Source organism: Grus americana, chromosome 2, assembly GCF_028858705.1.
Source record: "Grus americana isolate bGruAme1 chromosome 2, bGruAme1.mat, whole genome shotgun sequence".
NCBI lineage: Eukaryota > Metazoa > Chordata > Aves > Gruiformes > Gruidae > Grus > Grus americana.
The window spans coordinates 76,146,830-76,174,013 of NC_072853.1; the positions used below are offsets into that span (position 1 = coordinate 76,146,830).

A 27,184-nucleotide genomic window follows, 5' to 3' on the forward strand; every position below is an offset into this window, starting at 1 on the left:
CTTGCATGATATTGATTATTCTCTAAAGAGGATAGCCTTTGGAGGATCCTCCCGGATGGAGAGGAAGCTTAGATCTGGATTTCATGCTTTTGCAAGATTCAGATCCTGAAATGAATTTGCTTGTGACTTCTTTGGAGTATAAGTATATGTATTTTCTATCCAAATTGTTCAGTTCCTTTAATGGGACAAGCTTAATTTTTGTAGGTATTGATCTGTAAGCATTATCAAACAAAAGATGGATGTGTATCACGCCTGGATGTGCTCTGTCCATTGTCCAACAGAAGAGCGTTGGCTCTAAACCTTCTCTTCACCCCTGTACTCCTGACCATTGATGTTGATCTGGGACTTAATATTCAGCTGTTACAATTCAAAATGGTTTGTTGACATCGATACCTGAGCATCAAGCTATGAGCATGATTTGTGTGGGTTTGTCTTTTGTTTTTGTCTTCTGCAGCAAGCTGTCATATCTCCTTAAAGGACTGGTCTGCTTCAGTGCTGTTACTTGCTGCCAGAAATTCTTAGCGTGGAAGCTGCAGATACAGTTTAGGAGCTTGCTTAAGCCACCCCTTAGGGTTTCAGATTCAGCCTGTTGCACTCAGTGTGTGTGAGTATGTGTACATACTTGCACAAACGTGCATACAGACGTCTGAAAGAGCTAATTGAAGTAATAAATTCTGTGTGCATATACTGTGTTTGTATGTAGATACATGTATGTACACACACAGGTTATGTACATACACACATGCACATCCAGACATCTGAAAGAGCTAATTGACACAGTAAAATTCCTGGCTGTTGACTTCTGATTCACATTGCTAGAATCCTCTTAGTGACTCTGTAATTAGGATTTGTGTTAAGATTTGCACTAATTTCAGAGTTCAAAAGTTGATTTGTTCTTCTAATTTAAGTTTTAAAATCTTCAGAGGTTGCATTGTTTTTCAGTAATATTTTGGCGGAGTTTTATCATTAAAAAGTGTAAAGCTTCCTTTTTGAAAATTTGCTTTGACAGTTGAATGATTTTATTTGTCTCCCTGTAGCTAAACACCTACAGTTACCATAGACTTCAAAGGGAAAAGTAGTTGCACAACTTCATTCTAAATTAACGAAGTATATGCGTGGGAATTGGATTATAGGGACTGGAGCTAGAAGTCAGTTCCCCGAGCTTCAGTAAATCAGAGCAACTCCTTTGACTTTACAGAAGTTCTGCAGATCTCGGTGAAAATTTGCCTTTGAATTTCAGTACGAGTTTTCTCCATTCAACAACAGCTATAATAAGTAGAGATTTTCAGAGGCCAAAAGTTATGTGTCAGCATTTCAGCAGACATTGAAAGATAATGTGAATTGATCATTAATGTTTCTTTTCTCTGGAAAACTTGCGTAAGGACAACACTTTCATTAAAATAGGGAAAAACACTTTTTAATTTAACTGGAATAAAAAGCCTTTCAGTAAAAGACAGAAAATATTTCTTCAAAACTAAACAAATACACACCCAAAAAACTCATGCCAGGAACTATTCCGTTCATAATTCTGGTCCCCATAAAAATTGGCTGTGCAGACATTAGAGCAGATATTTTTAAAATTGTACGTTTTATGGGAAGTTTCCATCTCCTCCTCCAGTATAAATTGGCATATCTGCAATAAAATATATTGAAGATGATCAACTCTAGTGGTTTGATAGTTCCTATAAGTTAAAAGAATTTATTGCAGCAGAAGTTCCTCTCAGTAGTTTTTCAAAATATTTTGAATTTCAGAAGGACATGTATTTCACAAATACACCAACTCCTGTCTTCTATGAACCAAACACATTGGCTGATTTAAAACATTTAGTAAGCTTAAGTAAGAGATAATGAGCTTTTACTGCAGTGATGAATTCATTTAGCTCAAGATCTCTGATCCTTTTTGTGGTTATTTATGATTGATGAATGCTTAACACCATTGGAAATGACGAAAAAATGTCTTTTTTGCTATTGTTGGTCTTTCACCTTTTGAACTCCCCATTTCCTGAAGCCTGTTGCCAGACCATTAATAAAGACAGATTTTGATTTTCCCCTTGGTTGTTCAACACTATTTTATTGAGCTAATCTATTTTCAAATAGTGCAAAACTGTAAGAGAAAGGAGAAACCAGACTTTTTTTGCCTTTTTCCATTCTCTTCCAAGATTGCTCTCACTAGATCTTCTAATGGCCTTCGAAGGCCAAGTGTAAATGGCCTCTTTTCAAATGTTCATTCCATGTTTTCCTTCTGATATTTTTCTGTCTTATTTCTATGCTGGGATTGAATTGAATTTTGGAGTCTGCATGAATTTTCCCCTGTAATTCTTTTTTCTTCAGGTTTCTTTAAAATGTATTTTTCCATTAGGGTCTGTCATTGGCTTTTAGACCTCTCTTGGTAGATTTTAAGATGTTTGGTTATTTTCTTCCATTCTGCCTCATTCCATATCTTCGTATGCATTAAATCCCTACCATAGAAATATTTATTACACATTCACAAGTCTATGTATTAATCCCCTTTCCTTTCAGTACTGAATCTCTACCAGTTTGAGTTCTGTTCATGTGCCTTGACCTCACTGTCTTCATGGCAACAAGTGAGCAGTAACTCGCCATCTTTCTGGGCTAACATGAGCAATCATTTAGTTTTCTTGCAGAATGTGGTTTCTGTCCTGCACAGTCTCCTCAGTTCGTTGTTCCTTCCCCAGGATATGAGCCAGTAGTCTATCATCACATTCACTGAAGTCTTCTGCTTTTTGCTTTGCTCCTCTCCTTTTCCAAATTGTTAACTTTGAATTTCTGCAAGGACTTCCTCTCTAGTCATGTCTGGTGAACATACTCACTTCATATTTCACCATAATGACTGTGTTTTTGCTCCTATCCTCACTTCTTCCTGTGTTCTTTCCTACTTCTTTCTTGTCTGCTTTTGTACCACTTGGACAAATATCCAAAAGAGACTTGTAGTCTTTTCCATGGTTTTTCCCATTTCCTGTTATAATTCACTGAACTCTCTACACATCTCTTGTTATAAGCCTATTCTCTGTCCCCATTTGATGAGACATTTCATCTCAAATAAATAATCTTTTCATTTTCTTTATAGGTTAGCTCTTCTGGTTTTTTTGGTCTGGCATAGTATATGAGAAAAAATTTTCTTTGTCATCTATCTATTGTACTTTCAGGTAATGATCCACTTACTTTGCATATATGCACGCAGCCATCCAAAAAATTATAAGTGATGTGAGTAGATGAATTTGCTGACTGCCTATTTTTGTTAGTCATGCCCTTTTGGGACTGTTTTGAATTTAATCTTTCTCCCTATATTGCCTTTACATATCTGTATTGGTGACAGTTATGAAAACCTCTTTTCAAAATATGGTCTTTTTTTAATAGATTGACACATTTTGACAGTGCACTGTGCAAAAAGAGTTGGACTCGTGGAAGATAAGTCTAACCAGAAAGATATAAATCAGCCCTGAGAGGGTGCATTTCATATATTAATTGATTCTGGTATTTTCCAAAAACAATATTAAAAAAAAAAAAAAGAAGAAGGAAGAAGAAACTAAAGATAGCATTCTAGTAAATGAGACACAAAGTTGTCCACACACTTCTGAAAGTCTACACTTGTATGAAATGCAAACAAACGCTATCCTAAGCCTCTGCTGGCATCCCAGACTGTCACCCGCGATTCAGCTTGACTTTGGAAGTCACTTTAGATTATGTCTGCAGCCTGCAGTCCTACTTCCCACCGGAGCGACGGACTGTAATGTTTCCATTAAACTACTAAGTAGCATGGAAAATGTCCGATGCAGAAATGTTTTCTGTGCTGTGTTAATGATGGTTTTGTCTCACTAGGGTTTACATATTCAAAACAAAAGCAAGACGGTTTACATTTTAGGGGTATACAAAAGGCATCTGTCATCCAGAAATTAAAAAAAGCACATGCTTTGTGTGCTGTCTTTTAGCCTGATGGTATCAGGTGCATAGTGCAAGGGCATGAAGGAAGTTGGCATGTTCTGGAAACTTGTGCATATAATATATGTCTGTGACTTGTCTGTGATGTGTCTGTCACCTTAATGTGTCATTTTAAGGGATTGAACATGCATGTGTGTTTTTTTTTAAAAAAACATGGTGATTTTAGTATATCCAGTTATGAAGATACCTGTAATGCATGCATGCTGAAACTTGTGGCTATTTCATGGATGTCATTGGATTTATACCAATGTTGAAATATCTTCTAATAATTTTATGTTTCATAGCTTTTTAGCTCTATTTCTAGAAACTGAGAATCTGGTGAAAAGCAGAATATTAAGTGGAATAATATCTGGAATATTAAGTGGAAAATATATTGGCTTTTGTGGTTGTGAGCTGAAGTTTGCTTTTTTGAACATACACCTACTTGCTTTGCTGATCACATTTATTTACAAAAGAACATTTAGCAACCTAAGTGTCTTTCATTTGTGGCTAAATAGTTTCAGATTTCAGGAAAACATTTTTTTTCATCCTTCATAGGACACACAGTGACAGAAATTAAAGAAATTATGCATGAGAAGGATTTGCAGCAAGTGTATTTTCACGGCATTGAGTTGAGGCTGACTTGTCAGTGCTAAGAGCTCTGAATCAAAGAAGATGTATTTCTCTTCTTTTTAACAAGTTCCTCAGCTCTGATTCACAAGGTCCACAGGATATGTGCATGTTGGTTACTGCAGTGACTTCAGTGTCCAGATTGATAGGAGAGGACACAAATGATTTATGTGTGCCTTCAAAACACTGATTTATACACTTCAGTCTTCTCATTAGCACCAGGCAGCATGCTGCCTGCTCCCACTTTCTAAGTTGTTCAGACATGGCTCTGCCTTCTTTTCCTTTGTCCTACCATTCAGAAAAAGCAGTGTCTACCCTCGCCTGTCAAGAGAGGTTATTTCCGCTAATTCTGTTGGGATGCTACCTTTTTAAAAAACTATGAATTTATTTGAAACACACTGTCACTTCACAGATGTCAGTCAAATTAGCTTGTCTTCCCTTTTCTGCATGTGTTGCTGTGATGCAAAAAAAATCATTGCATGCATTTCCCTTGATACTATGACTATCTTCTTTATTCTACTAGGAACACTTCCTCAGATTGACATGAGTGATTTTGGGTCGCAGTAATAGGCAAAGGTTTTTGTTAAGCATGAAGAGTAATGTGACTTGGGAAAAATCTGAAGAGTGAAACATGGAAACAGGAGAAATTATTTAGAGGAAATACACTGAATTTTAAATCACCAGAGGTGATTCCAAAGCTTTTATTCTCAAACCATTCAGAAATCACCTCTATCATAAAATCTTGAAAAAGTATGAATGATTTGACAATCTCTGAGTTGCTTGAATAATATATATATATATGTTGTTGAATTCATAGATCTATATTCCACTGCTTTATATGTGCTATGGTAGTTTATTCACTTTTGGAGAACTCAGATTAAATTTGTGATCTCAGACTGGCTGAACACTGAGGGAGGTGGTAGTAGTAGGCGACATTGATATTAGCAGTTAGGCTTGGTTTTACTGCATCTGATTCTTTGTATTTGCAAGAATTTACAGACATGTTCATGTTTAGCTGGAATGGAGATACTCCCAATCCATGTTTTCTAACCTACTAATGATTTGAGTAAAAAAATTATATTCCTAAACATCAAAGTAAAATATTTGACTGTTCATAAAAAAAGTAATCAACTTATTTGCTATTTTTGCCATATTCATTCAGCATCCATTAGTTTTTCAAATGGAAAATGAGTTTTGAATATTGTGTCGCACACAAGAAGTATAACAAAAACTACAGAAGATTCTTGGAAGCTCTCTCTGGTTGGGCACCCTCTTTGTCCTCAGTGTAGTGCACAGGGCTTGAGTTAATACCCATGCTTGTTCCCTACTTAGAAATTCACAAACAGTGAATCTAAGCCCCTCGGTCTGTTTTGGAAAGCTTTTCTCCTGGAGGCTTCCACATTTCTAGTTCCCCCCCTTGGGTGATTGTTCAGCTTTTTTACTGGGAAAGAGGTTGGACACCACAGGAGGTGCAAAGTGAACATAATTCAGTTGGAGCTGGAGACCAAGGTTGCACTCCTAGCTGTGGAGACAGAGATACTTTACATCGCATGACCTTACCTAAGTGAGGACAAGAAGTAATCAGATAAACTTCTAGGAAGGGAAATTATGGTTAAGGTACAAGGAAAAAAATTCTAATGATAAGGATAGTTAAGCATTAAAACAGCATAATTGCAGATGGTGTGGGCCTATGTCATAGGAAGGTTTTAGTAACCTCTGCAGGGACAAGATTGGTCATGCTACTTCGGTGCTGGGAGATAAAGTAGATGACTTTGTAAAGGAGGTGACCTCCTTGCACCTGACACTGCTAAGATTTCTGATCAACATACTCTGTGCTAAAATGAGAGGAATGTGGATGGCCACGGTGAGGGAGAACTGGCAGGGGCACAGGAGAGAGAACATTCTCGGGCATTTCTAATTCTGGCTGTATAAGTTCTGTTGTCCACCAAATGGGCCCTGACCACAAGATCTGGAATTGCTAGCTAGATACTAAAATAGACTTACACAAACATAAGATAGCGTTGTAGTTGTACAGACTTCAAAGTATCACTCAAAACTTTTACAGTAAAACCTTGAAAGCCTACTCGCCAGACATATAAAATCAACGTAGTACTGCCTGTATGAATTACTGTTGTGGAAATGAAATAGTTGCTTCTCTTTAATATTGTGAAGGGTGACCAGATTATTTCCTACCAATAGCAAAATGCAATGAGATAGTAAAGCAACATAAAGTAAATTGCATAAAAATGCCTTTACTTTTTTTACTTCAGAGCAGAAAAAGGTTCACTTTTTTCCTTTTCTGACTGCAGACTGTATGCAAGTACCATAATCACAAGTGCTTCAGGGAGTACAAAAAACAAACTGTATTCAGTGTGGCTGTTTAAAAAGGAAAATCTGAGTAGTCACAATTTTCTTTTTTTTAAAACTATGTCTCTAAGCAATCTCATGACCGCAGCATTATGCTTTGGTTTTGAAGCAGGAGCTTGGATTAATTCAGTTTCAGTGTTGTCAAATTTAGTGCCAGTATAAGGAATTTCAGTATCATGTTAAGGAAAGCAGCCTCCGACTTTAATTTGTGCAGTAGGTCTGACATAGCCTGTCTGGTGTTTTAAATGGCCAATTGTAGTCAGTTGTGGTGTCATTCAGCAAATCAGTAAGTTTGAGTTAATGGGGTTTAAATGTGCAGCAGGCATAAATATTCTTGCTGTGGGTAGATGGATTTGTCTGCCTGCTCTAAATCTTACCTTTTTGTATTTACCCATGGTACACTTGCAAAAAAAATTATTTCCTTTAAGATATTTTTATTTGTATTTTTTGTCTCTATTTTGGAAAAAATAAAACCCCTTTTTGCTGATACATATGGTACTTTGAGTGCTTAAAAACAGCTCAATTGATTACCTTTGATTTAAAAATTTCTCAGAAGGAAATTGCATAACAAGACTGGGAGCTCAAATATGTGAGTTTTGGCAAAGAGCTGCGGAGGAAAGGCCTGGCTGTAGCAACCTCCCAAGAAAAGAACTTGACATTTTGAAAAATTTTTATTGACCGGTGTGGACAGGGAACAGGAAGTCAAATCACTCTCACAGGCAAGCTGCAGTCTCTTCCTTGTTGACCTTTAAATGCCACTTAGTGTCATCAGAAAATCAAGGAAATGCTAATAACAGGGCTTTGGGTAAGAGAGTTATATATGAGGGATATCTTTTGAAAACAAACATAAGCTTACTTCCATTTTTATACATATCTATTTTTGTAAAATGGAATTCTCACAGCAGTACAATTACATTTTTAATAGATTAATCTTACATTATTTTATTAATGTTAAAATTTTCGGAAGTATCTGTAAGACATCAGAGCTTCTGTTCATCTTTGAAAAGGGAGTAGTTTGGAAAAGAAGTTTTATAGTTGCATTCTAGGTTGATGACCTTGGAACACAGACTGGCCTCTGCTTTAGGCTCTTGATCTAGCTTGTGTTGAGTTCAGCAGGCTATGGACTTTGGTAGTCTTGTAGAAAGTTGACTTCTGAGTGTCTTTTCAACATGGGACTGGTATGCCCGAGTCACCACGTTACTCTGAGCCTTCATACTTCTGTGTTTTTAACAGCCGTTCTTTGCCCTTCCAAATAGTCTTTGAAAGCTAAATTTCAGCTAGAAGAAACAGTAGGAAAAAACCCTAAACTTAAGCTGCTTAGCCCCAAAGAAAGCATCTTGTACATTAGAAAAAAAGAAAGTTCCTCAGATTTCAGAAGTTTAATGAAGGAAAAAACTAGCTGGCAAGTATAACATGAAGCAATGGATCCGTGAAACCTGATGGCACCATACGTAGGTACGGCAGCTGTTTCTTGCCTCCTTGCAGCATTTACTTCATGGAATTGAAATGGACTTTAGTCCATGATTGTGATTCAGTGTATGTTCAAGACCCTTGCTCAACTGGAGTCTCTTGACTGCTCACCTGTGCTGGTGTATCTGTGTTCATGATGGGTTTGCTTTGGCTGACTTCAGGGAAAAAAAAAAAGAGGAAACAATTTCTTTCTTCTTGCTAGTTTGCACTACTTAATTGTTTGAACTGCTAGCAAAATACTCTAACACTAGTGATCTACCAAAGACTATGATTTTACAAGTTGGGAGACATTTTTAAAAGCTCTTCATATAATTCATTGCCATGATTTTCTTTTTCTGACATGATTTTTCTTTTTTTTTTTTTTTTGCAATGCAGTTACAAAACACACAGATTGTAGGAACTGATTTTGATTCTGAGCAGAACATTCATGCTAAACTGTTTGTCAAATGAATCAGAGGATAAGGTCTGACTTTTTTAGCCAGCTACATTGGCTGTAATACTTGAACTTGGCTTTCCTCTCACCTTACACGGCTGTAATTTGAGTAATTCCACTGAAATCAATCCATTGAGAACAAATGAAAAAATTTGCTCAATTAATGTTGTACGCTCTTAATAGTTGCCTTTCTAACCTGCCTGAAAAACCAAACCTCAAAAATCCAGTGATTTGGGGAGAAGCTGCGCTGCATCTAACACAACATAAAATATAAAAGCTGAGTAAGGCATTATCTCTCTAGATTAGGTTTACAGCAAAAGACGTGTCATGCCAAAAACACTTCTGTCAGTGGTTTCTGTCCAACATGTTGGGTTTTTTCTCTGAAGGCTAATGAAAGGACTACATACATGAGAGAGCTTGAAGGTCTGGTTCCAGTTAGACGAAGCTCTCATTGCTGAATGATGGCGCTTTCAAAACTACTTTGAAGTTGTTCTCATTCCATTCCTCTGGAAGCTGTAGCGAGTTTTTATTTTAGGGGAAGAGTCTTAACATGAGCGTTCTTGAAATGCTCACTCAGTAAATAATGGGCTTGATATAAAGGTTGGACTTGGAAAAGGAAACAGATGAATTTCCAAGATTTTTATTATTTCTTTCAGTAAATTCTTTTTATTATAAACTATTTATAGTGTCATGTATTACATTAATTTTTTCCTGTATCTTCTGTTAGGAAATCCAAGCTTTTAAAAAATCCAGCTTTAAAATGTTTAGTTGTTCATCGCTGTATTCCTTCACAGTGATCTGTTGCCTGGAAGAGGATTCTAATAGCTCTTGAGGTAGAATTGAATAGGATATTATTTTAAAACTGGATATATCCTATATTCTTACCAGTACTCTGTATTTATAATGCTGGGAGGGAAGTCTTAGGAGTTTTTATTATTTGTATACATCTTTAAATCTCTTAACAAAATTTCTCAACTTTTTTTATCCAGCAAGGAAAATTAAAGAATTAAAAGTCACAAAAGCATACCTGTAGAATACCCTTTAAAATTACTTTATTCAGTCATTTTATAAGTGTGTGAAAAGAGACTACTTTATATTTCACCCTGTGAACCCTGTCATTTCTTTTGGAGTAAACAATCTTTATTTGATAGAACCAGGTACAATATGTACGGAGAATGACACAGAACTTGGAGGTTACGGATGAGATCATTATTTTTTCCACTGCCCAAGATATAGGGTCAAGAAAAGAGTATATTTCTTTATAAGATTAGACCTAATCTTTTAAACCCTACCTTCCATTTCGAGCTTTTTCTCTTCATTTGCTATTAAGGTGACGCTATTCAGTTCAGAGAAACTGGTGAAGAAAAAGATGTAGCAAATACTGCTTTAATCCTTCAGTAAAAATCTAGTTAACCAGAGAAAACCAGTACCATGCCCTGTTTGTGCTAAATACACTATTCCAAGATGAAGTCTGCTGTGCAGCGTGCAACCTAAGAGATGACAAAAGCATCTAGCTGATAGGTTTAAGTCAGCGATAGCTACCACGTGCATAGTAAGTGAGGGACAAGACACAAATCAGTTTGGTATCTGCATATAGCATTTTCAGTTGCTTTCACAAGAATCTATAGAACATTGACCTTTACCAGGCAGTCAGTAACCTGTATTACATGCATCTTTTTGTATTGCTATGGTTTTTAGCTCTTTAGGCTTCATCAGTGCTGCCTCAACAGTCCGAAAATTAAATTAATTGTCTTTTTGAGCTTTCTGCCCCATGTTTTTAATTTTTACCTAAGATCGCTCTTGGCACTTGTGGAAAGGAATTATCATGCTGTGTCACGAGTCAAATTCACTGCAAGTTGCACTCCTGCAGAAATCCAGAAATCCAGGTATCCACCACAACGATGAGGCAGCCGTACAATTGAGGCAAAGCATTTTCCAGCACTTTCCAGATTGGAGAACTTAGGTTCAAAGAACTACCTCTTTTATTTGGAAAGTGATGGGATTTGTGGTGGCCTTTAGCTTCCTGCCAATATGTATTCTGTGGTCTTGGGCAAAATTCCGCCTGAGAGCTTTACGTCCTGAATGGGTGAGTTTTGCAAGTGCGGTAGTATGTTCCGTTGTGATAAGAACAAAATTATCAAATGTGGTCATCAGCCTGTGCTTCCAGAATAGGAATCCTGCTCCAGCTCATGGTATTGGTGATGATTTCACAGAAGCCATTTCTGAGAAGAAGTGACTGTCTCATAACTTAATTAAAAAGTAAAATTTTCAATTCAATATGGAAGCTTCTCTTATTTAATAATAGCAAAATGTGACTCACAGGTTTTGAGGGAAAAGTTTTTGCAAGATCTTTATTAGCAGAATCAAAAAATTAATGATGTTTAATTTAAGTGTCAAAACTAAAATAAAAATGCACATTTTCAAGCAATCATGTTTCCTAGTCTTTCCTATTTGTAGATTTACTACTATATGACTGCATATATTTCTGTTTGTTTATTAATATAAAAATATATTAAGGCCTTGATCTGAAATCAGTGAAACTTTTTCCATTGATTTTATTAAGTTTTCAATGAGAACTAAAGTAATTTTTAAAATTAAATGATTATTGTTTCTGCTTCTCCTGTCACCTGGGCCTGTTAAAATCTAGAGTGGCACCTGTCAGCAGAACTTCTTTTGACCAGGTTAAATGGCTGTTTTCAATAGATTGTAAATGATTATACTTCATTGTGCAGGTAAATTGGAAATAGTTTGATGGTAGCAGAGTTTCTCTTACGTCAGTCTGCAGAGAAGGCTCAGGTAAATCAGGCAGATTGATAATAAAATAGACAAGCCTAGGGACACAGACAGCATGTGATTAATACAGTGTTCTCATTTAAGAGTAAATCTTGCTTTCAGAAGTGTGTATTACTTGTAACTTAAATACAACTGCAAATGCATTTGGATAACAGTAATTATGTGTCTTGATGAAGCTTATATTTTAAATAGCAAGCAGCAGTAGTGTTCCCATCAATACTACTGTTAAACTGCAGTAGGTCCTCATTGTGCCTCCTGACTTACTAATATTGCCTGCAAGCTTTGTTCCAGTTGACCTTTAGAAGTTTCCAAAAGTTACAGTTTGCAATTCAGCAAGTTTGGCAGAGGAACATACATGATTATTCATATCATTGTTTAAACGGTAACCAGATGTGTCTTGTTTTTCTTCTTTTTTTCCCATTGTTTTTTAAAAGGTGATGTTAATCCAAGATGTTACTCCATTTACAGGGTTTTTCCACAGCACCAAATTCTCCTTCGGTGAATTCTCGTTCCAGTAGCCTGGGCCCATCACTGTCCCTTGGTAACATCTCAGGAATGACAGCAAACCCAGAAGTGAAAAAGCGCAGAGCACCTCCTCCACCAGTTGTGACACCTGCGTTACAGAACTTGACAATGAGTGGACAAGAAAAGACAGGAGCACAGGTAACAGTGACACCGCAGGATGGGCTTCTTTCCTTGATGTGCTGGCTACCACCAGTTCATTCATCAGAGCTGAAGTCGTTCACAGATATTTTGGATAGCCATTAACTACGGCTCACCAAAACTCTAGAGCTTAACAAAATAAAATTATGAGGTCTTGGAGTTTTATACATATTCACTGAGCTTTCTTGAGACTGCCCAAGCTTTCTCCCATGTCAAGAATCTTTCCACATTAGAAAAGTTTTGTGAGGCATTATGCTAAAAGAAGGATGGCGAAGAAAAAGTAAGGTAGAAAAGCTGGAAATTGTGTAGGGTGACTAGGTATCCGTATTGACCAGGGCAGTTCTAGAAAATGGGTGACAGTTCCAGTGACTGATGAAAATCATCAATGTGCTGTTTTGCCCTGATATTTGTCAGGCTGTCGCCTGTTTTCAGTGCTGCCCTGGGATACCAGAAGTTCTGCTCTGCTTTCTGAGTTGTACCATGTGACCTTTTAAAGCAGTGCTCTGTTTTTGCTTTTAAAAAAGGTCAGTGTTCCGCAATACAGTTACTGAGAATTAAACAGAAATGGGGGAAACCTTTCTGAGGACCTAACCCTTTGAAAAGAATAGAGTTAAGGGAAAAGGAAATTGTTCTTGTTTTTATAGTGACATTCAGGTATGTATGTTACTAAACCTGTGCAAGCACATTGAGACTTCTGGTTCCACCATCAACAACAAGTATTACATTCTAAATATAAACTGTAAAAGTCAGTGTGTAAAGCTATATATGGAAGCCAAATAAGAACGCAAGGAACCAATACCTTCAAGGTTGTGTAATGTGGGCTACTATCTGCTTAGGGCTTGTCACCTCTACAGCAGACTGATCTTTGGAAAGCAAACTGCATTAGTGCAAAATGGAGTCAGGAAGGAACCTTTGAGTTCAGTATAGTGGAGGAGTCGTCTAGTGCTCAGTCTCACTGTCATTTTTTTACTTATCTGCCTTAAGACATACGTTAAGTGCCTTCTCCAGTGAAGCATTGTGTAAGCAAAGTTGATGCACACTTTTGGTAAAGGATTGTGGAATCTTAGAATATCTAAAAGTGTGATTACTGGAACATAGCGGTGCTTCATCTTTCAAAATTGGAATAGATGCCTTTGAAATAGCAGTCATTTATAGACACAGCTGAAGAGAAACGTTTTCTTGCCACATTTGGTGTACTTTATTTTTTAAAATTTCCTTTTGAAATTCCTACTGCAAATATTTTGATGAGGTTTCTTGTGTCACCCAGAGTTAAACATTTAATGCGTTTAAGATAAACAGATCTTTTCATACAAAAATACCATGGCATTATAACTCTCAAGTTTATACAAGTATGATAATCACAGACTAAATTATTCTGCCATTCTCTTAGGCTTATCTCTGTGCAGTGTGGCATGGAGATTTTAAATTGTGTTGCACAAAACCACTGAAAATCTAAACTCTCTTTAAACATGTTAACATTTCTATTTTCAGCATTGTTGCAAATAGATTAAAGTGCTGGCTTTCTGAAGCCATTGGGAGAAAAGTATTTATTTTATTTATCGCACATAGCATACAGTACAGTGTCAACTTCAAACTCTCTTATTCTAAAGGAAAAGCTATTCTGAAGAAGGGAGACAGATGAAGGTTGCGTCAGAGGATTTTCCATAACAAAGTTAATTTTGGGTGATAGAAGTGTCTTGTGTAGCTGACAAACCCAATGAAGAGCACAGTAGATTGTGAGCATAGCTGCTAGAGTCTCTTTGGCTGCATTTGTTGGGTAAAGGACGTCTTTCTGAAAATGGTTGCACAGATCAAAATATTAAACAGTTATGGCATACTTATGAAGCTCCCAGGCTGAAAGTTGTTCACAGGCTGCCCTGTAGTTTGAACAAGAATGTATGGAATACAGTTGAAATGAAGCCCAAGTTCCATGAAGCAATCAAAAACCAAGGGAAGAGATTAATTATTTAGTATTATGTGGCAAGGTAGTAACAGGGATATTGTTTGTAAGAAAACCCAAACAGTTCTATTTTATCTATGCGCAGACTATCCAGTTTGCTGTGAAAATAGAGTAAAAAATCTCAGGGTGTAAGTTTATTTCTTTAGTTTATGGGAAAGAATTAGCACTGATCTTTTTTGTCAGGGAAGGACGTCAATTCCTTTTTAATGGACTTCCTTCCATAAAAAGATAAGATGTTTGTTTAGAAAACTTTATTTATGTGCAACTGTTACTAACAGGAAGATCCTGCAAAAGGGGAACATGTTTATTTCCAGTGAAGCTAGCACATTAATAGAAAATGAAAAAGGTGGTATTCTGAACTTTCAGGAGGTTTTTTTTTTCTTTTTTAACTATCTATCTGGTTCCATAAAGTTGTGTAGAAAACGGAATACTTTAGCTGTTATGAATACCTGTAGTTTGACTTTCCAACCCAATAAGCCTGTTATTTTTAACCCATTGTTAAGCTCCAGGGCTACAGCACAGATGATTATTTAGGAATATATATCTCATCTCCCTACCTAGTATTTGCAATCAGAAATTTTCATGTGTATGAAGACTGAGGTGTTTTAATTTATGCTTTAGATTCAGATTTCCTCCACTCACTTTTCTGGATAGGTGGATTAGTGCAATGTAATTTTACCATATTGCAGCTTTTGTTTCTGTGGGGCGTACAGTAATTTACCTCCTTGAGGGTAAGGCCCCTGCAGTAACTTTAATTACTTTTTAGTGTGGCATCATTAGTTTTTCATGTCTATTTAAAGGTAATGCTCCCTCTTTAACTGTTTTAAATCTCCTCTAGAAAATACTCCTTTCTGTCCAGAGCACAATTGAGCAACGTTTCAGAGCGTGCTGAACATGCACTAAGTAGTTTGCAAAGGAATGCAAAGTCAAAGAAAGGAGTCTACAGATTTCTTCTGGGGAGACTTCCCCCCTGTTTTTTTACACATATCCCAAGTGATGCTATTTAGAATAATGAGAAGTCACTTGAAAAAAAAAAAATTCTTCAAAAGACCAGGGTATGGTAACATTTCCAATATAAAGTGCAGAAGGTTGGATGCTTTAGAAGCAAGGAGGTCCTCTCCTTTCTTAAGTTGCAACACAGAGCACACACCATCCAGAGAGTAGAGCAGAACAGTGTAGGGGGTGAGCAAAAACTGAACCCCATTTGCAAACAATCTCTGTTCTCTGTCACAGCAGTTTAGATTACGTGCTAGCAGAATTTGGGCCCACCTTACAGTAGGCATAATATAATCTGAGTCCCCACCCCAAAAAGCATGCACCATATAGACAAAATATATATGAGAAAACCCATATGAGTACGCCTTTGTAGACAGAGCACACAGAGGAAAGCCACACGTGAAGTCTGACAAAATCAAACACAACTCCTCAGAGGCTTATTCAGTGACTTCTCTTCAAAAGCAAAAGAAGTGTGTTTGGGTCATTTCTTGGAAGAACTGTAGAACTGAGTATTTGATTCTTTTGGAGGTCAAGAGTATTGTGCACTGGCAAATTGGTCTATGGGAATAATTACTTTTTTTTTTCTTTTTAGCATGTCTGGGGAAATACAGAAATTGGAGTGAGGGGAGGATGGTAAAGAAGGCCTCAGGGACATTCTGTAAGAGTTTTTTCTATGAAATGGTGTAGTTTATTCAGAATAAAATCATGAGGCCTTTTGGAGACAACATCAGAATTAGAAGAGGGCTCTTCAGTGCCTTCATCTGTATAATAGCTCTGATGTCAAGTCCAGAAATGCAACTTGTAGTCTCTGATAAAGGAGCTGTGTGATATTTTGGCTGCTACAATTTTCAGAACAGAAGCACTTTAATGTAATATGTAGATGTAAAAGAAGGCATCTGGGATTTGTTACTAGCCAGTCAAATTCCTGTACTAATAGAAGAATAGGGCGATAAAACAGGTAGAATATTCTAACATTGTTTCATAGATTTGAATCTTAGTTGTCATATGGCAAGACAGTGGGTTTAAAGAAAAGTTGTATCATTGCTTTTAGTGCAGGTGAGGAACTGACCTCATACTTTCGGGAGGTTTCATTATAAACCAGCACAATTTTCAGGTTTATTTCCATGTTTATATAGTTTCCTGGAGGTTACTTCAGACAAAGTAACATATGTAACATACTGTGGGATTTGCATTGCTTCTTACATTCCTCTCCTCTCCATTTAGATCATAAATTTGGGTTGCTGAGGACAGTTGCTGACTCCCCATTCTTAGTAGAGGCCCTATCTTTAGAGTAGACTGCTTGCCCCCAGTGTTTTATCAAGACTGATGTTTTCTCACCCAGAATAACTTATTCATTGAAAAGACTTACATGAATAAAAAGGAATATTGAAGCCAAAGAGTCACAGGCTTACTCAGATCATTGCTGTCAGGTTTCTTTCTCCCTCCCTTCAGTTTATTTTTGACCAATTTTATGCCTAAATGAGAATTTCAGCTCTAAGAGAATCATTTTAACATGAACAAATATAAATGAGACTTTCATAGAATCAAAGCATGGTTTGGGTTGGAAGGGACCTCAAACATCATCTAGTTCCAACCCCCCTGCCATGGGCAGGGACACCCCCCACTAGACCAGGTTGCCCAAAGCCCCATCCAACCTGGTCTTAAACACTTCCAGGGAGGGGGCATCCACAGCTTCTCTGGGCAACCTGTTCCAGTGTCTCACCACCCTCACAGGAAAGAATTTCTTTCTAACATCTAATCTAAATCAACCCTCCTTCAGCTTAAACCCATTACCCCTTGTCCTGTCACTCCATGCCCTTGTAAACAGTCCCTCACCACCTTTCCTGTAGGCCCCTTCAGGTACTGGAAGGCTGCTGGAAGGTCTCCCTGGAGCCTTCTCTTCTCCAGGCTGAACAACGCCAACTCTCTCAGCCTGTCCTCACAGGAGAGGTGCTCCAGCCCTCTCACCGTCCTCATGGCCCTCCTCTGGACTTGCTCCAACAGCTCCATGTCTGTCTTGTGCTAGAGCCCCCAGAGCTGGATGCAGTACTCCAGATGGGGTCTCACGAGAGTGGAGTAGAGGGGCAGGATCACCTCCCTCAACCTGCTGGTCATGCTTCTTTTGATACAGCCCAGGCTGCAGTTGGCTTTCTGGGCTGCAAGTGCACATTGCTGGGACACGTTGAGTTTTTCATCAACCTCAAGTCCTTCTCCTCAGGGCTGCTTTCAATCCATTCCTCTTCCAGCCTGCAGTTGTGCTTGGGATTGCCCCGACTGGAGAAAATAAGGTACTCACACTAAAAATTTGCCAAATTTCTGGTTTATATACAGAAGATATTTTCAGTATTTGCTGTACATCTTCTTAAATGGAAGGAAAGAAAAAGTATGGAAATGCAGAGGAAATACTACTTTTGCCATCTTAGTCGATGATTTCTAATACTGACTGCACATGTGGGGTTTTGTCTTCTTTCTTTTTTTTTTCCTTTTCAAGTGTTTCTGTACTCCTGTTGGAGATAGCAGCTTCCTGTGACGTATGTTTCCCTGTTCCAGTTCATACTGCATTTGAAAGAGTTATGATTCTGCTGGCAATCATTGATAGGAGTGCTGCAGAGCTGGCAGGACACTGGGTTAGGCATCCTAGCCATTTAATAGCATTTTCATGCCTTTGGTAGTGATGCCTTTCATAGCACAATTTGTGTTACAGTCCTATTCACTGTCTTTTTATATATAAACAAATATAAATACAATACACTAGCGATTGAAAGTTTAGGTCCCCTCAGGTTGATTAAGCATATTAAGAGTATGCCAAAAGGAGGAAATACTCCAGTGAAATGTCATTGCAAATGAGCACAGTGTATACTGTAAACATACCTGGAATTCATTCTACCAGGAAGAACCACAGAATAATGTTCAAGTAGTAAAAACAAAGGACAAGCAGTGAAGGAAATGAAGAATGAATAAAATTATATTGAAATCATAATTAATGTATTAGATTTGTTCAAAGTGTTAGTAAATCATATACTCGCCCAAATTTCCAGAACCAGTCCCTGAATTTGCAGTTCTCACATTTCCCATGTGTATGTGTGTATGGTACAGGCATGCACTTGGAATCTACTTGGAATTGTGACTCATTATCTTCCTTAGAAGTAACATGTATTTTAAAACAGTGGCCAAGATTTTTAGAAATGGTTAGCTAAGCTGTCGATAATTAGGAAGCTGAGTTTGTAGCTTGACGTTTTCTGAACTTTTAAGATGTCAGAAGCTATGTCTGGTTGCTCAGCAACTCAATATCTGGCCACTATGATTTTAATATCATATTATTCTTTACTATGCCACCTTCTGTTGCAAAAGGAGTTTAAATTGAGATTGTTAATATAAAAATCTGAGCAAAGCAAGCATTTTTTCAAGCTCAACATGACCCAGAAATGTGCGTTTGCAGCCCAGAAAGCAAACCATATCCTGGGCTGCATCAAAAGAAGCATGACCAGCAGGCTGAGGGAGGTGATTTCCCCCTCTTCTCCACTCTCGTGAGACCCCATCTGGAGTACTGCATCCAACTCCGGGGTTCCCAGTACAAGAAGAACATGGAGCTGTTGGAGCAAGTCCAGAGGAGGGCCATGAGGACGGTGAGAGGGCCGGAGCACCTCTCCTGTGAGGACACGCTGAGAGAGCTGGGGTTGTTCAGCCTGGAGAAGAGAAGGCTCCAGGGAGATCTAATTGCGGCTTTCCAGTATCTGAAGGGGGCCTACAGGAAAGCGGGAGAGGGACTGGTTATCAGGGACTGTAGTGACAGGACAAGGGGTAATGGCTTTAAGCTGAAGGAGGGTCGATTTAGATTAGATGTTAGAAAGAAATTCTTTCCTGTGAGGGTGGTGAGACACTGGAACAGGTTGCCCAGAGAAGCTGTGGCTGCCCCCTCCCTGGAAGTGTTCAAGGCCAGGTTGGATGGGGCTTTGGGCAACCTGGTCTAGTGGGGGGTGTTCCTGCCCCTGGCAGGGGGGTTGGAACTAGATGGTCTTTACGTTCCATTCCAGCCCAAACCATTCTATGATTCTGTGATACTTCCACTGATATTCCCCCAGCATAGCGAGTGTTTTTTCCAGAGATACCCTTTTGCATGTTTGTACAAAGTGATTACCACTCTTCCACCTTACTTCCTCGGAATCTAAAGCCACAGATTTGTGGTTAGCTGACTGCAAGGGTAATCTTGATTGGTATGAAATCATACTGTTACTGCTGTTCTCCTCAAGTTTTCAAAATGACATCTTTCCCTGTGGCTTCAAATTAAACTCTAAAGGAATGGGTACAGATCCTGTAGAGCAGTGTAGAGTAAGGTACATTCCTCATATGCACAGCTCTGTCAGTAAAGATGCCATCAGTAGAGCTCTGTGTGCCCTGTGAGTTAAAAGTTTCTTGAATCTGCTTTGTTCCTGGGTATGTCTAAGAACCTGGTATTTGAAATAATAATACTCCTGCAGTTGGCTTTCCTTCTGAGAAGCAGGTGAGTGCTTAGGAAGAACCTGTGTTTACGCAGATGACAGCCTTTTTTCCTAACAAATTTTCTTGGACTATCAGAAGTATCATTTTATGGGAGAGGCATGATACCAGCAGGCACTGCAATTGTAGGGAAGCTGAGGGACAGAAGAATCACAACTGGATGAGAACATCTACCACAGTTACCTACAGAACTGAGATTTATCATAGGCAGGTGTCTAAAACATACTTTATTAACATCCACTGTGATCACCTCTATAAGCACAATACTCTTACCAGCTTACTGTCTTCTAGCTCTTCCTTTGTGTATCTGCTGTTACTCATTATCGTGAAAACTCCACTCTGATCAGTCCTGTGTCCCGAGAGAAATAGTTTCAAATTGCTTTAGATTTACCTAGTTGGATGATCCTACTTTTGTATGAATTATTATAGTTGTACTTGGGGGAGAGGTTGTGTTTCGTACTGCAGCAGAATAGCCTTGTGCTGTAGGTATTTTCTTCCTTTTTACCTTATATTTTTTTTCTGTACTTCTGTGTAAGGTGAAAGGTAATGGGCAGTTCACAGTGGATACCATCTGACAGTTGTATTCTGTTTTAATAAGGAGCCCAGAATTCCGCAAATGGGTGGATGGACTCAGATTAGTTATCTCCCTTTCATAGGTTACACCTAAGCCAGAAATGTCTACTAGAAGTCAACAAGATACGAGTGCATGTTTTTTTTATCATCTTTCAGAGAGGAAGGGAGGTTTCTTTTGACTCAGAGGTCTTCTGGGTGAGGTCTTCTCAACCTTTCTCTTATGACACATTTCCTTTCTCCCTTAAGTGTTCTGTGAATGTATTTTTGTTTTGCTTTGTTTTTGTGGGTTTTTTTTCTGTGGAGCATCCAGAAGTCCCCTTTGAGAATAACAGATACTTTTTTCACGTTCCAAGGAAGGATGCAATGAATCAGTTTCTGCTGTAGAAAAAAGCTGGTTTTCAAAATGTGTCTTTTACATCTACAAAATATTGTATCTTCTAAGTCACTTTTCAGGTTTTTATAAGTTGCCTGATGATATGAAAGCAAGATTTGTTCCAAAGGAGGAGGGAGAACACTTGACTGATTTTTTAAGTTTTTAAAAATGTTGATTAAAAGCAATTTAATGACTGGGTTTGTACACCTTTTTAGTTTGTTCTGGTTTGGTTTTCTTTTTGCGTAAGAAGGCGGCCTGAAATGTGAATGGTGGACTTTTAAAAAGTTCCTTTGTTTTTGTTTGTTAACTGAGGATATGATGAGTGTTAGTTATGATCTTCTTCAGTTTTGGTGGCAGACTTGTTAGAACTCTCAGGCAATGTGTGATATTTCTCAACAGCGTTTTTGTGATGAGGACAGGAATGTGGAATCTTTATTAAAAATGCTCTTTCTCCAAAATACTGTTCAGGTGCCCAAGGTGTGTAAGCATAAACCAGGAATTATATGCTTACATAAAATAAGCATAAAATTATACTTATTTAATAAGCTTTTTTTTTTTTTTAAGAAGTCAGCAGGTAGTGAAGAATATATGAGATGTCTTTTCATGGTTTAAGAATGAACCTAATGCTAATTTCCAGAGTTCTTGAGATGATAGCAGGGTAGTAGAGCTGTTAAAAAAACTTGTTAAGTCATGCTCTCTTCCTAGTTTTTGTATTAGAGTTTGGATATTAGGTGCTGGAGTGCACACTGTACTACACTATGATGCCAGATCAAGAGGCTGAGGACTTCTTACACAATTGGCGTGAGCCAGTATTTTGATAAGGTCAAAGAGTAGCTGAGTCTATCTCTGTGTGTTAATACAAATAGATATATTATTAATAGATAAACCCATCAAAAATGGAGATTGTACCTATTTCTCTGCATTTCGCATCAAATTCATGTAGCAATTGCTTATTTTGGATGTACTAGGCTGTAAATACTGCATAGTAATTATGAAACTTTCCATTAGGCTTTTAGTATCCATCTTTCTTTGGGGCTTATATTCCAGTCATTCTGTCAGAAATTTTATTTAGGAGCTTATTTACTTCATTCATGCATTTCTATAGATGTTGAGAGTTTATGGATAAGATGGGATCTTTTTTCTTTGCTCATATAGATGTATAAAAATAATTTATTTTGCCACAGTGACATAAACACTGCCTTACTCTTTGGCCAGAGAATTGCCTACTATTCTCCTAGAATGGTAAAACAGTTCAACTTTGCTTTACATTTTTCGTAGGTCAAGGTTGCCCACATAGGCAGATAATGAACATCGAGCTTGTCCAATAACATAGATAAGGGATGCACTTTAGTTCCTTTGTCAAAGGAGTGCGCTCTAGTTCCTTTGTCAGAGCAGTAGCTGTGCAAAGTATTTTCAAGACGATGCACCAGAGACTGCAGTGCTATCTGAAATGGAGACGATTGTATAAAATATTCGTATCTGTATTAAGTCTCTTTCTACTGTGTGGAGCAAAGAAATAGAGAAAATATTACTGAATACTGTTGCTGAATGCTACCGATACCACACTTTGGATTTTCATAAAGAAATTCAGAGAAAAAAGGTGGAAGTAGACTTGGTGTTTGGAAAGTATGAGGGAAATCAAGAAAACTATAAGCCTCCTAATTTGTCTCATGTACTGGAAAAATTACTAGAAATAGAGAATTAAATTAGTTGCCATCTCTGTGAAGATAACGAATAGGGTAAATATAGTTTTAGTAAAGCAGACACCCTGCTTTACAACTCTCCTAGAGTGCTCTTGACACATTCAGCAAACAGATGGATATGTGTGATCTGGTTGATACAGTCTGTCTGGGTTTCCACGAAGCTTCCAGCGAGGTCCCTCACCAGGGACTTCTTAAGGAAACCAAGTCTCTATTCCATAAGGAGGAAGGTCATCTTACTCTTAAATGACTGGCAGTAAAGAGGAATCACGGGTTAGGAGTGAATGATCCAGTCATCTAGTGGTGGAATGTTGCAACAGCTTTGGAGTGTTTGAGGACCCACGTTCATCATATTAAGAAGTGGCCTGGAAAATATCAGTAAAGTGACAAAGTTTGTTGCTGGCATTTGAGTTATCCGGATAGTAAGGACAAAGGCTTAGTATGAAGAACAACTGTTAAAAGACCTTATGAGATTGAGTGCTGGCAGCACTTGCAGGTGAAAGCAAGTAAAATTCTGTGTAGATAAGTGTGAAGTGATACACATGAGAAAAGAACACTCTTAATTTTCCCTAATACCTTGTAAAATACTAGTCTCTCAGCTGGCAGTAACCGGTTAGGAAGATCTTAGGATCATAAGACATGCTTCTTTGAAAAGAGTCAGCTCAAAGCTCAAAAGCAATCAAAAAAGCAAATCAGATGCAGAGCAATTTAGGAGAGGAAAAGAGGGTAAAAAGAGAACTTTATTACACCACTGTACTTTGAGCTTTATTATGCCATCTTAAATATTACAGTAGTGTTCCCCTTGTTTCAGAAAGGTATTACAGAATGGGAAGAGACTCATGGAAGGGCATCAAGGGTGGTCAGAAGTGTGGAGTAGCTTAATACAGGGACAACTGTACAGCTTAAGTAAACCATGATTCTTCATCTTGAAAAAGTGGCATGAAGACTATAGATAGGGATTTGACTGTTGAACCAGCCATTACAAGAGCATTTGAAGCTAGTAGGAAACAGGCAAACCACACAAAACCAAAGAGCGTGGTTCTTCATTCAAGCAGTAGATCTGTGGAACTTCTTGCCAAGGGTTGATGTGGGCACTAAAAGTTTACATGGGCTCAAAAGGAGACTGAACAAATGCTACAAGGACAACAAATCCGTTGCAAATTTTTAAATATAAACCACGCCAGGAAGTCCCTGACATGAAGGTTGGTGGCTGCGAAAGTGTTTGGGAGAAGGTAGTATTGAACATACCTTCCCTTTTCTTCTACTCTCCTCTAGGTGCTTGCCACAGTCTGATACAGAAGCTTGAGCAGAACCCTTCATCTAACACAGTATAGCTATTTTTGGAGAATACTGAAGAGATTCGTACCTAAATATTTGTCTTATACGATCTGATACCACTCCAGGAAAGTCACTGGCAGCATTCTTAGTGACTTCACTATGTCTTCTTATCACTGGTAATTTGATAATCAGGGCATAGCTCTCTCGTTAAAAACAGAAACAGCTGTCTTGGATTGCTGTTCCCGGTCATCACTCTTTGTTTTGTGCTCATAAGTGCAAAACTTTGCACTTGCAGAATGCGGCCTTAGGTTTTGCCAGTAAATCATATAAGCAATAAGAGTTTTCCAGCATGAACCCTGAAGTAACTTGCCTGGTGTATGTGTTACAACTCAGTACCATAACTGCGGTATCAAAGAGCCCTACAGGACTCCGAGGGTCATATTTGCAGCGCCCCTGGGCTGCATCTCAAAATACTGAGATGCAGGTATGCAGCTCAAATTACAGGTAGCTGGGAGCTATATGGGTGATGTCCAGTGCACTCCACTGGACATGTGCCTTTCACTGAGAAAATAAAAAGCAGCATGAAAGACTTGATCCCATTCCATTTGAAATGGAATCCAGATCCAGGATGGAATCAGATCCAGGTTCATGGCAAATACTCTCCAGATTGCAGGTCCTCTGAGGAAGGAACTGTTGGGACACTTCTGTCTTGTACAGTGATGGGACTGTTGTTTTGGTTAGCAAATGATGATATTTCTACCTTTCAGGAGACAGCAAGTCAAATTGATCTCTTAAGGCATGCTGCTTTCCTGGATCTATCTAGTTTTGCCCAAAGGATTGGGCAATATTTCTTTCAAAAGACTGTATGGGGTGGAGCTTTTCTCAGTGACTTTCAGTTAATTGCCTTGTGTTGAAAAAGCCATGTACAAACTGTTGCCCTTCACAGACATGAAATTCTGTGATAATGTACATTAAGTTTTATAGAAACAACTGTCTGTAACTGGTCTTAAACTTTAAAAATTTTATCTATTTAATATTTCCACTGGAGCTGAACCTGGCTAGTGCTATTCTATTGCAGAGTCCATTATCAAGATGTACCGGAACCAATTAACAGAAACAAGAGTGAGTAGTAAAAGAGGTCTGTGGTCCTTAAAATGCCCTACACTGCAGTAAATGACTAAGAAATTAGAACACAGGACAATTAATTTCCAATTCGAAGATGATTTGTTCATTTTTCCCTAAAAAGCTTTAAACGTGACATTCAGTTAGCTGAATGAGAAGCATCCAGACTTGTTCTTTTCGTGTCTGACAAAACAATGCTCAGATGGCAAACATTAAACCAGCCGACAGAACATCAGATAATGTTTGCTGTGCAGTATGGATGCTTAATTTAGTTAGGCAAGTACACTCTCGTTTGGATAAATGATTCAGGCCCAAATTAAAAGAGAGAAAAGTGCAATGATGGTTGAAGGCTTATCTTGCTGTCATACCAAGCATCAAATTCAGGAAGGCTCAAAAAAAGCTGGTAGTGAAAGGGATTAATTTGTACCTCTTTTTATGAGAAAAACAGCTCTAAAAATTAATTCTGGTATATGCACACAATTAAACACATTAATTCTTTTAAAATAGTTATCAAGGGCTACAACTAGATGATACATGTACTATAGTAGCTACTTTCTCAGTATCTTCAAAGAGTATCAGTTAAGGCTGTGTTAGATTTTAATGTTACAGAATTTTCTTCTCTGTACATCTGAAGAAATTCCATAGTTTCAGTCCAAATTGCCACCCACCCTCTTTAAAGCTCCTAATGCTCAACTTTGTGTTGCTGCACATTTATTTACTAGCAGCATGTGTCCCATTTTAAAAACACAATTTCAGAAATCATTTTAATAACTTTAGGCAACTTCTTTTTAGGCAACCAACTTATTTCCCAGGAGTTTGTCCCCTCTTTTTTTTTTTTTAATTTGTAATTAATATACTTATTTTCCAACTCTTTTGTCCCATAATTTTAAATAGAGCAAGGTGTTCCAGTATGATGAATTAATTAAAAGGAATCTTAGCTTTCTTAGTCATGAAGTGATTAAGTGCGGTTGATTATATTTTTTTCTTTGGTTTGGGCAGTATGAACAAAGATGTTAGTGTAGAATTTCAGTGGAGGTTTTGATGTTAGCCTCTTGGAAGTGCAAGAGGAAGTAAGACTGCCTTTACTCTGGCCTTTTGCGAATGTCTTTACTCAGATAAAGTTCACGGTCAACTAATAGGTTTTGCACCAGAGGAACTTGAAATTTAAAAGTCTGCTTTAAAATTATGTCTTTTTCTGAAAGGAGAATATTTCTTCTTTACCTTGAGGAAAAATGTTGCTGTGTAAGAGGAGTCCACTGTGTGGCTTTATTGCATTTTTAGCAGTAGTTATTTTTTGCAACTTTGTCCGGGAAATAGTAGCAATGTCACTTCAGTAGTGATTTAGATTGTTTACCTGCTTTAACTGAAGGCTGGACTGTGAAGTGCTGGGTGTTTCACACTTTGACTTGGACTGGCTGTTACTGTGGAGGAGTGGGAGAATGTCACCTACAAAATTTTGTAAGATTCCTCCATGGTCTGCTTTCCTGTTGCTCTCTGCAAAGTAGTCCAGTCCTGTCCTCTAACTTGTGTAGATACAATCTCTGAATTGACATCAAAGCCAGAGTGACCTGGTGATCCTTAATATGTTAGAAAAACCCAAGCAAGGTGAGCTTGCAGTGTCTTTATTTTACCATTTAACATACATCACATAATAATCATGCAAGAATACAAGATTTCTTTGACAGGAGGGCTTCTAATTTAACATAGCGTTTAATAAAATCGATCCTTTTATTTTTTTGCAAGAAAACATACATCTTGAGAACTGAGTCCTTGAATTATGTGCTAGAAAAATTCCTGGAATAGTCTTTTTGCCAACATCAGTAACATCCTTGATCTTTTGCAATAATCCAGTTGCTTCTGGCTGTGAGTTCATGGATCACCTGCCAACTGTTTCTGAACAGACTATACTACCTGCCTTGGGAATAATACCACAACTTACCATCTGGTGAGATCATGATAGTATCACTTGACCTCCACATGTGGTCTCTGTCAAGCACTTCATTGAAAACTGGCAAGACATCAGGGCCCGAACATACTGTTCTATGCAGCCCTGAATTTTGGCAGGGTTGCAACATTTAGTAAGTAAACTTCATCTGTCTTGCAAGTCACAGACAAATAGGACAGGCTGATGTCATCGTAAGCTTTAACTCTCATTAAAGAGAAAGTATGTGTCAAGTAATTACTAGGCTTTGTTGGGCAAGGTATTTAGGGGAAGTTAATGGACAAAGATCATTTTAAGCAGCAAGGCTTCTGAAGAACTGGCATTCAGTAAGCAATGAAAAATTACCCTAATGCTGTGCTTAATTTAGAAACTGGATTTGTGTCACTTTTCAGATTTTCCTTGTAAGTCCACCTTTCTTAGATCCCAAATTAAGAAGGTAAAAATTTAT

At 37.9% G+C, this 27,184-nt stretch overlaps 1 protein-coding gene across 13 annotated transcripts in view; it reads left to right on the forward strand.

Annotated features, from left to right (window-relative positions):
• The window catches only part of COBL (cordon-bleu WH2 repeat protein), a 165,061-nt gene that overhangs the window by 75,124 nt on the left and 62,753 nt on the right, over positions 1 to 27,184 (forward strand). For all 13 annotated transcript variants that reach the window (XM_054816791.1, XM_054816785.1, XM_054816778.1 and 10 more), the window contains one exon: positions 12,101 to 12,295. In XM_054816791.1, coding sequence (XP_054672766.1) covers positions 12,101 to 12,295 — 195 coding nt within the window. The remainder of the gene's footprint in view (positions 1 to 12,100; positions 12,296 to 27,184) is intronic.